The sequence below is a fragment of the Hypanus sabinus genome, chromosome 19 (assembly GCF_030144855.1).
Source record: "Hypanus sabinus isolate sHypSab1 chromosome 19, sHypSab1.hap1, whole genome shotgun sequence".
Classification (NCBI taxonomy): Eukaryota; Metazoa; Chordata; class Chondrichthyes; order Myliobatiformes; family Dasyatidae; genus Hypanus; species Hypanus sabinus.
The window spans coordinates 72,730,999-72,748,428 of NC_082724.1; the positions used below are offsets into that span (position 1 = coordinate 72,730,999).

Sequence of the window (17,430 nt, forward strand, 5' to 3'; positions counted from 1 at the left end):
ATCAGATGGTAGCAGTAATAGGGGACTCTATAGTCAGGGAGACAGATAGGCAATTCTGTGGACATGAAAAGGAAATGCAGATGGCAGTCTGCCAGGGTCCGAGGTGTTTCTGGATGCATCCACGATATTCTGATAAGGGAGGGAGAGCAGCCAAGTCATGGTACATATTGGTACCAACAACAGAGGAAGAAAAAAGGAGTGGGTCCTGGAAAAAAGAATACAGGGAGTTAGGAAGGAAGCTGAGAAGCAGGACTTCAAAGGTAAAAATCTCAGGATTGCTGCCTGTAACAGTGAAGATAGGAATAGAATAAGGTGGTAGATAAGTGTGTGGCTAAAGAATTGGAACAGGAGGCATGGATTCAGAGTTCTGGGTAATTGGGACCTTTTCTGGGGCAGGTGGGACTTGTACAAAAGGCCGGGTTACACCTGAATCCAAGAGGGGACAAATGTTCTTTCAGTCAGATATACTAGAGCTGTTGGGAGTGGTTTAAACTAATAGAGCAGGGGGATGGAACCAGTATGATAGAGCTGAGGGTGAGCCAGCAGGTTTACAAGTAGATGACGGGTGGAACGTGAAGGTAAGGAGGACAAACCAATGATTGGATACAAATGCAGACAGAACTAAGAGTTAAATTGTACCACAGAGGCAAAATTCAAAAGAGCGAAGAATGCAGGACTGAAGGTGCTATATTTAAATGTGTGTGGCATTCAGAATAAGGTGAATGAACTCATGGCACAATTAGAGATTGGTCGGTGTGACGTTGAGAGCATCACTGAGTCATGGCTGAAAGAAGGCCATAGTTGAAAGTTTAACATCCAAGGGTATACTTAGTATCAAAAGGACAGGCCAGAACGCATAGGCAGTGGTGTAGCTCTGTTGGTAAGAGATGGAATTGCATCTTTAGAAAGAGGTGATAAAGGGTCAGAGGTGAATCTTTGTGAGTGGAGTTAAGAGATTACAAGAGTGAAAAAACTATTATGGGAATCATATATCAGCCTCCAAATAATAGCTAAGATGTGGGGTTGAGATTGCAAAGGAAGCTGGAAAAAGCGCGTAATAAGGGTAATCACACAATTGTAATGGGGACTTCGATATGCAAGGGGATTGGGAAAATAAGGTTGGTGTCAGATTTGAAGAGAAAGAATTTGTTGATTGCCTACAAGATGGCTTTTTAGAGCAGCTTGTGCTTGAGCCTGCTCGGGGAAAGGCCATCTTAGATTGGGTGTTGTGTAATAATGCAGATCTTATTAAGGAGTTTAATGTAAAAGGAACCCTTAGGAGGCAGTGATCATCATATGATTGAATTCATACTGCAATTTGAGAGGGAGAAGCTTAAAACACATGTTTCAATATTGCAATGGAATAAAAGCAATTACAGAGGCATGAGAGAGGAGCTTATTCAGGTGGATTGGAGGAGGATACTGGTGGGGATGACAGCAGAGCAGAGATGGCTGAAGTTTCTGGGAATCATTCACAAGGTCCATAGATGAAGTTCTCAAGTGGCAGGGGTAAGCAACTATAGCTGACAGAGGAAGTTAAGAACTGCATAAAAGCCAAGGAAAGAGCATATAAGGTAGAAAAAGTGAGTGGGAAGTTGGATGATTGGGAAGCTTTTAAAATCCAACAAAAGGCAATTAAAAAGCTACCAGAAAGGAAAAGGTGAATTATGAGGGCAGCCTAGCCAATAATATAAAGCTGGATACTAACAGTTTTTTCAGTTATATAAAGAGTAAAAGGAAGGTGAGAGTTGATATTGGACCACCGGAAAATGATGCTGGTGAGGTAGTAATGGGGACAAAGAAATGGCAAATAAACATATGGGTACTTTGCATCTGTCTTCACTGTGGAAGACACTAGCAGTGTGCCAGAGGTCTGTGAGTGTCAGGGAGCAGGAGTGAGTGCCATTGCTGTTACAAAGGAAAAAGTGCGAGGCAGACTCAAAGGTCTTAAAGTGGATAAGTCAACTGGACCAGATGGACCACATCCCAGAGTCCTGAGAGAGGTTGCTAAATAGATAATGGATGCATTAGTCATGATCTTTCAAGAATCACTTGATTCTGGAATGGTCCTGGAGAACTGGAAGATTGTAAATGTCACTCCACTCTTTGAGAAGGGAGGAAGGCAAAAGGAAGGAAATTATAGGCTAGTTAGCCTGACCTCAGTGGTTGGGAAAGTGTTGGAGTCAACCATTAAGGATGAGATTTCAAGGTACTTGGAGGCTAATGAGAAAATAAGTCAAAGTCAGCATGGTTTTTGTAAAGGGAAATCTTGCCTGACAAATCTGTTACAGTACTTTGAGTAAGTAACAATCAGGGTGGGCAAAGGGGGAAGCAGTCGATGCCATTTACTTGGATTTTCAGAAGGCATTTGATAATGTGCCACACATAAGGCAGCTTAACAAGGTAAAATCCTATGGCGTTACAGGAAAGATACTGGCATGGATAGAGGAATGACTGACAGGCAGGAGGCAGCGAGTGGGAATAAAAGGGGCCTTTTCTGTTTGGCTGCCGGTGACTAGTGGTGTTTCTCAGAGATCAATATTGGGACCACTACTTTGCATACTGTTTGTCAGTGATTTAGATAATGGAATGGATGGCTTTGTGGCAAAGTTTGCAGATGACTTAAAGATAGGTGGAGGGGTCGGAGATGCTGAGGAAACAACACAATTGCACCAGGGTTTAGACAACTTGGAAGAATGGGCAAAAAAGTGGCAGATGGAATGCAGTGTTGAGAACAATACAATAATGCATTTTGGTAAAAGGAACAATAGTGCAGACTATTATCTAAATGGGGAGAAGATTCAAACAATAAAGGTGCAGAGGGACTTCAGAGTCCTTGTGTAAGACTCCCAGAAGGTTGATTTACAGATTTAGTCTGTGGTAAAGAAGGCAAATACAAATGTAGCGTTCTCGCTCGGGTGTAATGAAACGCCGAATTAAACGCCGAGATAAACTGCAGTCAATGAAACAAGGTCGCAGTAAGATTAACCATTTACTGTTCACTCTTCACATTAACATATGGTGAAAACTGTTGATAAAACAATACAAGATTGATACAGTATTTGTTCCCTTCTTGATATCACATTTACATTGTAAGTACTTGTAAAAGTAACTATAACTACATTACATTAAAGTGCAGCATACAGGCAGAATTTACCTACGCCATTGACTGCTTTAAATACGCTTCAATGCAAACTATCCGCAACTCTTTAACTAACGAAAACATAAACATTATCGACCGTCGTTACTTTTAACAGGATCGGTGTTAACATTTTAATTCAACATATCGATTATCTATTAACTTACAGCGTTGCTCTCACTGTGATTTCTAATGCTTACAAACAACTTCTTGCTTGGGTCTGCCTCGTGCGAGCCCCCACCCTCGTGTTGATTCCAAACCGGTATTTTCCCACAAGACGCGGCGAAACCGGATGTGACGTCATCACATGCCGTTATATTTTACAGGCAATGAATATACTTTAAACAATTCTAATTCTAACTAGAAAATACTAACAAATGAATTACTAAGCGAAAATATTATAAACTAAATCACTGCCATAAAGGCAACACAACAATGTTGGCATTTATTTCAAGGGGAATAGAATATAAAAGCAAGGCGATAATGCTGAGGCTTTATAAGACATTAGTCAGGCCACACTTGGAGTATTGTCAACAGTTTTGGGCCTCATATCTCAGAAAGGATATTGTCATTGGAGAGAATCCAGAGGAGATTCACGAGGATGATTCAGTGAACAAAGGGCAGCTTTGGGTCTGTACTCACTGGAATTTAGAAATATGTGTGAAGTTCTTATTGAAACTGAATGTTGAAAGGACTAGACAGGGCGGATGTTTCCTCTGGGGGCAGTTTCCAAAAATAGAGGGCACAGCCTCAAAATTGAGGGGTGACCATTTAGAACAGAGATAAGAAGGAATTTCTTTATCCGGAAAGTAGTAAATCCATGGAATGCTCTGCCACAGACTACGGTAAGGCCAGGTTTGTGCGTATATTTAAGGCAGAAGTTGATTGTTTTCTGATTGGCCAGGGTTTCAAAGGATATGACGAGAAGGCAGGTGTATGGGGTTGAGTGGGATCAGCTGTAATCGAGTGGTGGAACAGACTCAATGGGCTGAATGGCCTAATTCTGATCCTATGTCTAATTATGGTACAATTTCCATCGCTGCCTGTAAGCAGTTTATATGTTCTCTTTGTGACCGCATGGGTTATCTCTGGGTGCCATGGCTTCCTCCCTTAGCCCAAAGATGTACCGTTTAACAGGTTAGTTGGTCATTGTAAATTGTCCCGTGATCTGGCTTGGGCTAACTCAGGGGTTGCTGAGCGGTGTGGCTTGACGGGTTGGAAGGGTCTGTTCTGCGCTGTATCCCAATAAATAAAAAAAAATCAAACCCTGCCATTTTTTTCTCACGAAATGTCAGAATTTGTTTCCAGTAATCGATCATGCTGTATATTGAAAATTCTAACTACTTTGTGTGCAAAAAGGATTTTAATATCATTTTCAGTTCTTTTGCCAATCACCTTTAATCTGTGTCCCCTATTTCTGCTCCTGGCAATAATTTCTCTCCATCAATTCTAATAACACCTCCTGTGATTTTAATTACCCTTTTTAGAACCCCTCTTACCCTCACTGCTATAAGGAAAGCTAAAGCATAATCACCAATCTATCCACGTAACTATCCTCATCCCTTTAATTAATTCTCTTCTGCACCCTCTCTAAGGTTTTCACATTCTTTCACAAAATGTGATCCCCAGAAATAGGATAAAACACCACCAGTGTCTGATCCAGTCATTTATAAAGGTTCCTGTGACCTCATTGCACTTGTACTCCAAACTTCAATTTATAAACCTCAGAATTCCTTAAGATACCTTTACCACTTTGTCAACCTTCCCAACCATCGTGAGAAATATATGTACACAAAACATGAAACCTTTACGTTTCTGTATTTTCATTAGAACTGTATTTTCTAAATTACATTGCCTCTCCATGTATTATTTTCTGTCCCAATGTGATTTATATCTGCTAGTCTGTCATGCACCTGTGTTCTGTGTCTGTCTTTTACAGGTCCTACCGTCTCGTGAACTGGTGCCATTGATTCAGGAATTTAAGGTTCTCCCTCCTGCTGTGCATTCACTCACACTCTCCTATCTCTGTACTTGTGACACCAGGATTAATTTGGAGTTTAAACCTTTGAAGTCCTTTCAAAACTCTATCCTAATTCCTTGAAATCTGCCATTATGATTTTGTTCTTGCTCTCTGATTTTGATACTGATATACTATAACTTATAGCTTACTATCGTGACCCTCAACAGAGTACTCTGAGTTGCCTCTGTGATTTCCTTTATCCTGATGATAGAGATCCAGTACACTGATGGTGATAGGAACACCCACATGCCCCACTTACAATGTAGTCCTCGATGACAGAGGTTCCCAACCTGGCGTCAGTGGATCCCTTGGTTAACAGTAGGGGTCTATGGCATATAAAAAAAATAGAGAACTCCTGCTCTTTGACCGTTATATTTCTGTGCTTTGCCCCTCTACTGTGTGTAAGGTTTGATCATGATGCATTGTTCTGGATTGCCCTATTTCAGAGAGTTATTGCCTCCACAGTCTTTTATGCTGAGTATAAGGTTTCAGATGGCTGCTCTCTTAGTATCCTAAACTCTCTCTGCCTGTGAGGTGGCCTCCTTCTGGAACGTACAATCCAAGACATTAGGCTTTCCTTACACTCTTTAATAACTTCTGTAGCACCACAAGCTCGGTCACTTAGAGGCATTTCCACCAGACATGGTCCTCCAATCTTCTGAAGTTTTCTCATGACTCCAGAATCATAGACAGTAAGTCTCGTATTCATGAGCGTTATATTTCTCCTCTGCTTTCATTTTTGTGTATATTATTTTTACTCTGTATAGAATATTCCTTCTGCAGATAACCCTTTATTTAGTGATTAAATAATTGCCTTTTTCTAATTAATTTGATGCTTTTTTTTGAAAAATCAAGCAGTAGCCCTCCATCTTCCTCAGGTTTTCCTGAGCCCACGCTTCACACTGTAATTGCACACTGTAGAAACTGCATTCTTTCAGAACCATCCGAAAGATTCTTCATAACAAAGGGAGCTGCTGTTCTAAGACATTTTTGAAAAGGCTGTATACTGTTTTACTTTGACTCTAACCTACACAGCTTCTAATATAGGAATGCTTGATTTTGACATGTAGTTCAAAAATATTTATTCTTTTACCTGGTACTGATGAGGAAAAGCTGTTAAATTGTATTTAAGGGTGTTGGAACAGTTGAAATATTTAGAGGAAAATAACAGAACTATGATGCAGCAGCTATGATAATGTTAAATTCCATTAAATTTATGCCCATGATCGTAACTTTTCATTTTTACCTCTATTTTCTAAAAACCAAAGGTAGTGGTAGCAGTAAAGGCATGGGACAGCAAAGTAGCATAGTGCTTAGCATAATATTATTACAGCACCAGGAACCACTGTTCAATTCTTGTTGCTATCTGTAAGGAGTTTGTACGTTCTCTCCATGACCATGTGGATTTCTTGCAGGTGCTCCGGTTTCCTCCAATATTCCAAAGATGGATGGATTAATAGGTTAATTGGTCACATTGGTGTGATTGAGCAGCATGGGCTCAATGAACCAGAAGGTCCTATTACCATGCAACATCTCTAAATAAACATAAAAAAATACAAACTGAAGGAGAGGTTATCCTTCTATTAAGATTTGCACCAAGATTTAATGCTAGATTAGATACGGACCAAATGTTCCTTCAACAGAATTTGTGGACTGTTTGAGAAGATAATCTCACATGTGTATATCTTTTTAAAACTAAGTTTTAGTCATCCAGAAATAAATGGGTACTCATTCAGAGACACTTCATTTTGTCTAGCAGTTTGTATAATCCACACTAAACTTGCAAAAATTGTAATGAAGTAGCAAGGTCAATAATATTTATTTAGGATTAAATCTGGCTTGGTGATGAGTATGAAAGGAAAAAAGAAATACAGTTGTTAAAAACTGTCTTTACTCTGACTTGAGATACTTAAATATTGTCTAAAATTCATTGAGGAAAATATCATTAAAACCCTAACATTCCAAGGTTCCTACTTTATATACAATATATATAAAGTAGACAGAACAGCGATGAGCAGCCACAGACCAACATCTGGAAGTTCCCTTATAAGGATGTTAGGAAATCCAAGCAAAATGCTGGAGGAACTCAGCAGGCAGCATCTTAAAAAAGAGTACAAAGCAGAGGCAACACGAGTGAATCTGCAGATGCTGGAAATAAATAAAAACACAAAATGCTGACAGAACTCAGCAGGCCAGACAGCATCTATGGGAGGAGGTAGTGACGACATTTCCTGATGAAGGGTTTCAGCCCGAAATGTCGTCACTACCTCCTCCCATAGATGCTGTCTGGCCTGCTGAGTTCTGCCAGCATTTTGTGTTTTTACAAAGCAGAGGACTGGTTCAGCAGTGATAACTATGTCAGAATAATAACTTCAGAATGTTAACTGTATAGAATAGTTAGTATAATAAAGTATTTATTACATGGCTTTAGTGCCTATGAAACAATTTCCCAACATGAATAAAACAGGATTTTGAAATTGGGTGTTAAAATAGGAAAGAAAGTAGCACTATTCTTAGGTAAATATAATTCTCAAACTAGCGGCTAATATTGCACATGGATGTTTTAACTTTATTTTTCTCTCAGCTTTTCAAAGACAGGTTCATAATAAAGGTGGAGTTGTTTCTGTTAAGCTTATTGAGACAGCACTCCGTGCCTGTGAAGAGTATTTAAATACCATGGATCACAAAGATATTGATGTGAGTCTAGACACACCTCCAGCAGTAACAGAAAAGTGCTGGGAAGATACTATCCAGCAGTACTACCAGGTCATTCAGTAAGTATAATTCATTAATTTAGCAGTGACATAGTGCTGGAAGTAGCATGCCACATAAATTATCAAATCAATGTTAATATAATTGTTAGGTGATTTCACATTAATTTTGGAAATTGATGTTGCTTCCATTGAGATGGGGTATGAACATGTTGGCAGCAAATAATTGCAATACTGTATTGCAAACTTGTCATAAAAATGTAGATTGAATTTCAGTGCACTACATCATTGCTACCAACCCTGGTGGAATAATCTATCTCATCACACTGTTGATTCAAACATTACAGTACGTCTGTAATGTACTGCAGGTGCTTCTCAACTTCTCAATAAATCATATAATCAATGACCGATGGCCATTTGAGAAAGAGGGGAGGACTGACAGAGTTGAAATATTTGCATTATTTTAAGGACTAGGAAATATATGAGATGTGGAAACCATAGAAAGGGTGCAGAGGAGATTTACAAGGATGTTGCCTGGATTGGGGAGCATGCCTTATGAGAATAGGTTAAGTGAACTTGGCCTTTTCTCCTTGGAGTGACGGAGGATGAGAGGTGACTTGATAGAGGTGTATAAGATGATGAGAGGCGTTGATCGCATGGATTGTCAGAGGCTTTTTCCCAGGGCTGTAATAGTTACCACAAGAGGACACAGGTTTAAGGTGCTGGTTAGTAGGTACAGAGGAGATGTCAGGGGTAAGTTTTTTACTCAGAGAGTGGTGAGTGCGTAGAATGGGCTGCCGGCAACAGTGGTGGACATGGGTACGATAGTGTCTTTTAAGAGACTTTTAGATAGGTACATGGAGCTTAGAAAAATAGAGGGCTATAGGTAAGCCTAGTAAATTCTAAGGTAGGGACATGTTCGGCACAACTTTGTTCGGACTCACATTCAAGGACTCCTTATCTCATGTTCTCGAGATTTATTGCTTATTTTTTTCTCTGTACTTTTGTATTTGCACAGTTTGCTGTTTTTTGCACGTTCTTTGTCCGTCCTGCTTGGTCTGGTCTTTCATTGATTCTATTGTGTTTCTTGTACTTGCTGTAAATGCCCACAAGAAAAAGAATCTCAGGATTGTATTTGGTGACATATATGTACTTTGATAAATAAGTTAACTTTGAACTTTGATAAACTTAATGGATTTAGGATTTAAATAAGAATATTTAGAACTAACTTCACTTTATCAATTATATGTAAAATAAACTCTAACATACACTTCTCACGGATTAACTCAAAGTTCCAAGTATATACCATCTATTTTCAGGAAAAGATGATTTTCCAAAAGTTAGTGCATATTAAGTCATCAAAACATACAATTAAAAAGGTTTCATTTTCAATCTTGCATATAAGATTTGCAGAATGAGAGAATGGCTACAGTTCACAAGAGGCGAGTTTAACCATGACATCTGTACTGGCTCCATATAAGTACAAACCAGTTTGTCCCACTTCTCCACCTTCTTTCTGCCCATAGTGCTTAATGTTCTTTAGTGTCCATTACTTAACCAGCACCCTTCTGAATGGTGCCACCCCAGTGGCAATGCATCCCAGACCCTAATCACTCTTGTGCTTAAGAAAATGCTTAACCATTGATTTGGGTCCGCTGTCTCGCCTCAGTTCTGCCACATCAAGTTGCCTCCACGTCAAAAGGGAAGTTACAGGCTATTGTTAGTGGTGAGAGGTTACCAGAAAAAGTGATATTAATGAATTTAGTGTTTCTTTCATTTTGTTTGCCACTGATAAGTGGTCACTGAGTATCACGAGTGCCATCTGAAAAAGTCCACTTTGTCGTGATGGAGCGCACTGGTAGTTGTACTTTTGTATTACGTTCTCATGTGTCTTTGTCCTTGCCTAGTGAGGGAGCAACTATTCAAAATTGGAATATTTATGCCGCGTTGTGTGAAAATATGCTGCAGCAACTACAGAAGGTGAATGCACAGCTGCAAATTGAAGGAATGCGTAATATCTGGATAGTGAAACCTGGAGCTCAGTCTCGTGGCAGAGGTATGGGAACAGAGTCAGAGATCTAAAGTGACTTGAAGAGCTCGAATCAAAGCTAATCTAACTCATCTATAATCTATTCAAAGATAATGTAGCTAATCTAATCTATTTTACTGTGCTTTCTATTAAAACTTTGAAAATGATTACAAAATAAATTAGTTTAAAAATGAATCACTACATGGTTATCACTGTACTTCAAGCACACATTCCAGGAGGAAATGGATATTGGTCCCATACCCGTTGCAGCCACTTCAAGACAGCGTGCTGGGACTCATGCTGTGTATGAAGCATCTGATATGGAGGGTCCCCCCATCTCCAGTCAGGAAAGGTCTTTGTGCTTGTTTGAAAGTCCTGGTAGAGAGACCTTCATAAGTGTACTGACAGTCTGTTCATCTGACAGAATCCACCAGCTTCTTTCCCTGCAAGCAATTGCCTGATTGACTGCTCAACTTTTCTACGAGTGACAATTACCGTGGCACAATCCAACTGAAGTGATTGTTTCATGAAGAAGAATGAGTTTTGAGAATATAAACTTTAATGATGCAATGATAAGGCAGTGCAGCAAGAGAAAGACCAGAATCAGAGTCAGGTTTAATATCACTGGTAGATGATGTGAAATTTGCTGTTTTGTAGCAGCAATACATTGGAATATCTAATCATAAAATCTATAAATTACAAGAAATATGTATAAAATTAAACTAAACAAGTAGTGTAAAAAGAGAGGGAAAAAAAATAAAATTACTGAGGTAGTATTCATGGGTTGATTGTCCATCCAGAAATCTGAATGCAGAGGGGAAGAAGCTGTTCTTGAAACATTGTGTGTGTCTTTAGTCTCCTGTATCTCTGCCCTAATGGTAGCAATGAGAAGAGTGTGTACATAAACAAAACCCTGATAGTGGCAGTAAGGTTGTGTGAGAAAAGATATAAATAGCTCTTTATATAAAGACCTTATGTGCAAAAGCAAAGGCGTTATGCTAATTGCTTCTAGGCACTGGTTAATTTAGGTGACTAGTTTAGAGATAGAAAGGCTGGTTCAAGGTTAGGGAACCATTGAGAACAAGTGAACTTAGTTGCAGGAAATTGGTAACTCTGCTTCTTAGCAGGTAGATAGTACCAGATTAGTCATGAGGTAGAATGGAGACCAGAAGAGCCTGAGGAAAGAGATATGAAGACTTGATGGAGGAGTTAAGAATTTTTGAGAGACTGGAAGGATTGGAGGCAGTACCTTACAGTGACAGATGGTATAGTAGGAAATTGGGACCTGATGACTATATGAATAGGAATTTACTTCCATGGGTCCTCACCTCCTGTGGTGAACTACATATGCCTGTCTGGACACTCCCCCTGCTGACTGCTCCTGTGGCTCCTCCCACAGACCCCTGTATAAAGGCGATCAAGGCCTGAACCCGGCCTCTCAGTCTCCAGGATGTAGTATGGTGGTCACTCACTGTTTGTTCCTACTTCCAGTCAATAAAAGCTGATATCTCGCCTTACGTCTCAGAGTGAGTTATTGATGGTGCATCACCTCCTTTAGCTGACAAGAATCCTGATAACTGGGAAATTTAGCCATCATGATTAGAATCAAAATAGTGATTAAGTTTGAGGTCCACTGTTTTTTTTAATAATATTTAAATGACTAACCAACCATTTACAAATGGGAAGGTTGGCTTCTTCCAATTCACATCCTTTAAGACTGAGATTAAAACCGACTTGCTTATAGTATAATATGCTGCAATGCTCTTATTTGGAGATTAAAATGCTTCCATTTGTCGTGTTCAATATTATTAAAACAACAAATCCTTAATGAAAAGTCAGAAGAGGTTTTACTAGTACGGCATGAGAAAGCGGAGGGCCTTGACATTAAACTTACAAAAGCAGAGATTAAGGAAAAAGATAAGAGGAGCTCAAATGGATATGTTGACAGAGGGAATGAAAATACGTTGTTTCCTGTGGTAGAAAGCCTATTAATCTGAAGGCATAAAGTTATGACAGGAAAATGAACCAGAGGCAGCATGAGTTCAAGATCAAGTTTAATTGTCATTCAACCATACATGTAAACCCATGATTACAGCCAAACAAGATAGCATTACTCCTGGGCCAAGGTGCAAAAACAGAGCACCAACAGTCATACATAGTGCAAGGTACATATAGCACATACGAGGCAGCAAACATTTATAAGATATCAGTAAAATAGAGTCACACAAAAAATATATATATTCAAGGAACCTGAGTCCATGAATGTTACAGCAATCTGCAGTTAAAATCAATATGGCTTGCCTTCTGACAAGCAAACATAGGGAGAGGGGTGGCACCGACTCCATCTGAAACATTGTGCCACACTGCCTGCAGCGGAGTACCAACTCCAACGCCTCTCTCCTGCAAACAGGACACCACGGCGCAAGGCCTGGTCCTCACTACAGCCGAGGACAAGCGGCTCCCCTACCATCCACCAATACATCAATGAGTCAGACCTGCAGTATTTCACATTAAAGGACCATGCAGCTCCACAACCATCCACCAATAAGTCAGTGAGTCAGACTTGCAGCATTTCACATTAAAAGGGCCTTGTCATCATAAAAAAAGAGAAAAGTTTACTTACTTTTAATACAATTTATTGGATCTGGAATACCAGAAGTGGTAGTAAAAACAGTTTCAGTAATAAATTATAAATAAATAATTTCATCAATAATTATTTAAAAAGAAAATAATTTACAGGGCTACAGGTGAGGAACAGGGGAGTAGGAATAATGGAACTATAATGTATCCAGCATAGACACAATGGCACAAATGGCTGCTGTTGTGTTACAGATATTATGAATATCTTACAGCATGTTCTTCAAGTTTGTATTAATAGTCGACTCCTCAGTGTATTTCATCTTACTGTGACACGAAGGTTTTCTGATTCTTGGTAACAGTAAGATGGAATGACAGATTATTCTTTGCCTATCTCTGCAGGGATCACTTGCATGGACCGATTGGAGCAGATCATGAAACTAGTTTACGGCCAGCCAACTTTCATTGCAGATGGCAAATGGGTAGTGCAGAAATACATTGAACACCCATTGCTTATTTATGGGACAAAATTTGACATGCGCCAGTGGTTCCTAGTAACAGACTGGAATCCTGTGACTATCTGGTTCTACAAGGACTGTTACCTGCGCTTTTCAACCCAAGCATTCTCCTTGGAGAATCTGGACACGTATGTATATGTTACATTATAGCATGCATTTTGAATAATAAATCACCTTAGAATGTTATTTTGACTGCAAAAGAATGGATTATGAGTTGATCCTTTAGTCAAATTGGATGCAAGATATGAATAACATTTCTCTTTCTTCCAAAGGCATATAATCACTAGATGGAAACATAAGACTTAACAACACAAAAGACCTGAAGACCATGAGATGTAGGAGCAGAATTAGGCCATTTGGTCCATCGAGTCTGCTCTGCCATTTCATCACAGCAGATCCATTTTTCCTCTCAGCCCCAATCTCTTGCCCCTCATAATCCTTCATACCCTGACAGATCAAGAATCTATCAACCTCTGCCTTAAATATATATAAAGACTTGTCCTCCACAGCTGTCTGGCAATGAGTTCCACAGATTCACCACTCTCTGCTAAGGAAATTCCTCCTCATTTCCATTCTAAAAGGGCATCCCTCTATTCTGAAGCTGTGTCTCTGAGACTCCCTCACCACAGGAATCATCCTCTTCACATCCACTTTATCAAGGCCTTTCACTATTCGATTAGTTTCAATGAAGTCAGTCCTCATTCTTATAAATTCTAGTGAATACAGGCCCAGAGCCATCAGACACTCTTCACATGATAAGACATTCAATCCTGGAACCATTTTTTGAACGTCCTTTGAACTCCCTGCAGTTTCACCACATCCTTTCTAAGATATGTGTCCAAAACTGCTCACAATACACCAAGCAAGGCCCAATCAGTGATTAATAAAGTTTCAACATTACATCCTTGCTTTTATATTCTAGTCCTCTTGAAATGAGTGCTAATGTCCCATTTGCCTTCTGCACCACAGACTCAATCTGCAAATTAACCTTTAGGGAATCCTGCACAGGAACTCCCAAGTCCCCTTGTGCCTCAGATTCTTCGACCAAAGTGCGTGACCTTATACTTCCCGACACTTTTTTCCAACTGCCAATTCTTTGCCCATTCAAGTAGTTCTGTAGCCTCTCTACTTCCTTAAAACTACCTGCCCCAGAAAACTTTGCAACATAGTTGTCAATTCCATCATCCAAATCATTGACATATAGTGTAAAAAGAATTGGTCCCAACACAGACCTCTGTAGACCACTAGTCACTGGCAGCCAGCCAGAAAAGACTCCTTTTATTCACACATTTTGCCTCCTGCCAATCAGTCACTGCTTTACCCATGATAGAGTTTTCATGTAGCTTGTTAGGCAGCTTCATGTGTGGCACCTTGTCAGAAGTCTTCTGAAAATCCAAGTACACAACATCAACTGATTCTCCTTTGTCTATCTTGCTTGTTATTTCTTCAAAGAATTTCAACGATTGGTCAAGCAAGATTTTCCCTTGAGGAAACCATGCTGACTCTGGCCTATTTTATTATCTATCTCCAGGTGCCCCGAAACCACATCCTTTACAATTGACTCTGACATCTGCCCAGGTCAGACTAACTAGCCTATGATTTCTTTTCTTCTGCCTGTCTTCCATGGACACATAGGGTGACATTTGACAAACAGACAGACAGACATACTTTATTGATCCCGAGGGAAACTGGGTTTTGTTACAGCCGCACCAACCAAGAATAGTGAATAAATATAGCAATATAAAACCATAAATAATTAAATAATAATAAGTCAATCATGCCAAGTGGAAGTAAGTCCAGGACCAGCCTATTGGCTCAGGGTGTCTGGCACTCCTAGGGAGGAGTTGTAAAGTTTGATGGCCACAGGTAGGAATGACGTTCAGTGTTACATCTCGGTGGAATGAGTCTCTGGCTGAATGTACTCCTGTGCCTAACCAGTACATTATGGAGTGGATGGGAGACATTTTCCAAGATGGCATGCAACTTGGACAGCATCCTCTTTTCAGACACCACCGTCAGAGAGTCCAGTTCCACCCCCACAACATCACTGGCCTTACGAATTTGCAATTTTCCAGTCTTCCAGAATCTAGTGAGTGATTGCTTCTAAAGGTTCCATGGTTCTGGTTATTATCCGAGAATGTGGACAGTATGCAACCTGAAATACTCGGTTTTCACAGGCATCCACCAAAAACAGAACACCAAAACATCAGAACCCCAAAGCCCCAAATCCCTCCCCTGCGCAAGCAGCAGAAACCATCAACCTCCGTTTCAGCAAAAAACTTCAGCATCCACCACCCAACAAGCCATAGCAAAGTCCCCAAAGAGAGACTGTGATCTGCAGTCAACAAAAACTATTGCTCACCCAACAGTTCGACATGTCACAGGCTGTCTCTCTCACTGACGGGACAGAGAACACACACAAAGCGCTGGAGACCAGGCAGCATAGTGGAAAAGGGGACTGTCGATGTTTCGGGCCAAAATCCTTTGGCAATGTGTGTAGCTTGTAATTCCAGCATCTGCAGATTTTCTCTTGTTTGCGACAGAAGTATTACCATTTCACAGTGAAAGGGGAGACTAACAAACAGTTGCTGTTACAACATTACAGTCTGCTGCATCGCGTTTTATCCCGAGCTTCTCTGACTCAAGAACCAGTAGCAAAGTCTCCCCACCAGAGAGAGAGAGAAAGGTATATAGTTAGGTATCTTTCAACTACAGAAACCTCCATCCGCAGCATCCGCCGCTGCAAAACCCTGATGTTCCTTCTCCCATGGTGCCACCAGCCTGGAAACGTTTGTCCTCAGGATTACACTGCACACCTTCCATGCAGGTTTGACTGCCATTGCAGATCAGGGGCCTCAATAGAACCCCAGCTACTTTGAGGAAAAAGGAAAAAAAGAAAGAGAGGAATGTAAGCTGTTTATGCAGATGAACTTGAAGAGGCCGCCATTTGGTGCCATCTTAACTCCACAATCTCTTCAGCCATTTCTTTCAGAACCCTGGGGTCTTCACTATCTGGTCCAGATGATTTATCTACCTTCAGACCTTTCAGTTTCCAAAGAACCTTCTCCATAGTAATGGTAACTTCACACACTTCATCACCCCTAACACCTGGAACTTCTACCATACTACTAGTGTCTTCCACAGTGAAGACTAATGCAAAATACTTATTTAGTTTGTCTGCCATTTCCTAGTCCCTCAAAGGAAGCCTATTACATCCATTTTAGCCAAAAATTGATCTGAGGTTAACCTGACTTACCTGCTTTTAATCCACAGTCTGAGAGATCATAGCAATTCATGTGTTCATTGGATTCATTCCTAAAAATACTGACAAACAAAAAAAAGGCATACAGTACTGTGGAAAAGTCTTGGAGATGTATGGCTAGGGTGCCTAAGATTTTTCTACAGTACTGTAAGCTGTTTTTTTATATCATTTCCTGCGTGGGTTAATTTTGCTTTGTTGTGAGACACATGATAGGAAAATAAACACCTGTACCCTCTCTTTATTTGCCCTTGAAACAGCAATACCTGTGAGTCTTAAGTTTTGTTAATATTGGTAAACATTTAGTTGCTGTGAAAAAAATCTAACCATACAATTATTTGGCAATACAAATCATTGCATTGTTACCCTCCATATCATACTACTAAAAATATGCCTTGGCTTTAATATGCTGTTAATATTGATAGTGAGGCTTACTTCTTCTTACCTGACCAAGTTTGATTGACGGCAATTTTAAATTGAAATGGTGTAACTATCTGGTCCAGCTCACTGGGATACTTTGTAAATCACCAGATATGGTTCATTGATCACAATCGTTAAAATACCAGAAATTTCCTAGCTGCCTTGTGGGCTAAGAGAGAGTTATCTCGGGTATCAGATGGAAGACTAAGGCTTCCTCTGCCCTGGGTTTACCCAGACTGCCATCAATCTCGGGCTGAGGTTTGTACCCCTGGAGCCTCCCAGTTGTCACCTCTTGTCACTGAGTTTTAATGGTAACATACAATACTGTGCAAAAGTTTTAGGCACATTAGATTTGTTTTATATGGTTTTGGATGGTATGGCCTCTATGGAGCCCTGATCTCAGGATTATTGATGAATCCCAATCCATTATCGGGATTACCTGGAGAAACAGAATAATACAAGACCACCAAAGTCTGCAGAAGAAGTGTATCAAGTTCTTCAAGATGCTTGGAACAACCTACCAGCTGATTTTCTTATAAAACTGACTTGCAGTGTACCAAAGAGAATTGATACAGTTTTAAAAGCAAAGAAGGGTGCACACACCAAATATTAATTTGATTTAGTTTACTTTTTATAGTAATTTTTCAAATATTTAGAAACTTCAATTCACTTGTGAATGCATCTTAACTTTGCAGAGTTTTTTGACATGCAGCTAAGATTTTTGCACAGTACTGTAGCCGCTTCCTCATGAGTCCCA

At 40.0% G+C, this 17,430-nt stretch overlaps 1 protein-coding gene across 6 annotated transcripts in view; it reads left to right on the forward strand.

Moving 5' to 3' along the window:
• The window catches only part of ttll3 (tubulin tyrosine ligase-like family, member 3), a 106,722-nt gene that overhangs the window by 74,281 nt on the left and 15,011 nt on the right, over positions 1 to 17,430 (forward strand). For all 6 annotated transcript variants that reach the window (XR_009506875.1, XM_059944699.1, XM_059944701.1 and 3 more), the window contains 3 exons: positions 7,744 to 7,933; positions 9,778 to 9,926; positions 12,879 to 13,122. Coding sequence is in view for 5 of the 6 variants with exons in the window: in XM_059944699.1 (XP_059800682.1) it covers positions 7,744 to 7,933; positions 9,778 to 9,926; positions 12,879 to 13,122 (583 nt within the window). In the remaining variant the exon portion in view is untranslated. The remainder of the gene's footprint in view (positions 1 to 7,743; positions 7,934 to 9,777; positions 9,927 to 12,878; positions 13,123 to 17,430) is intronic.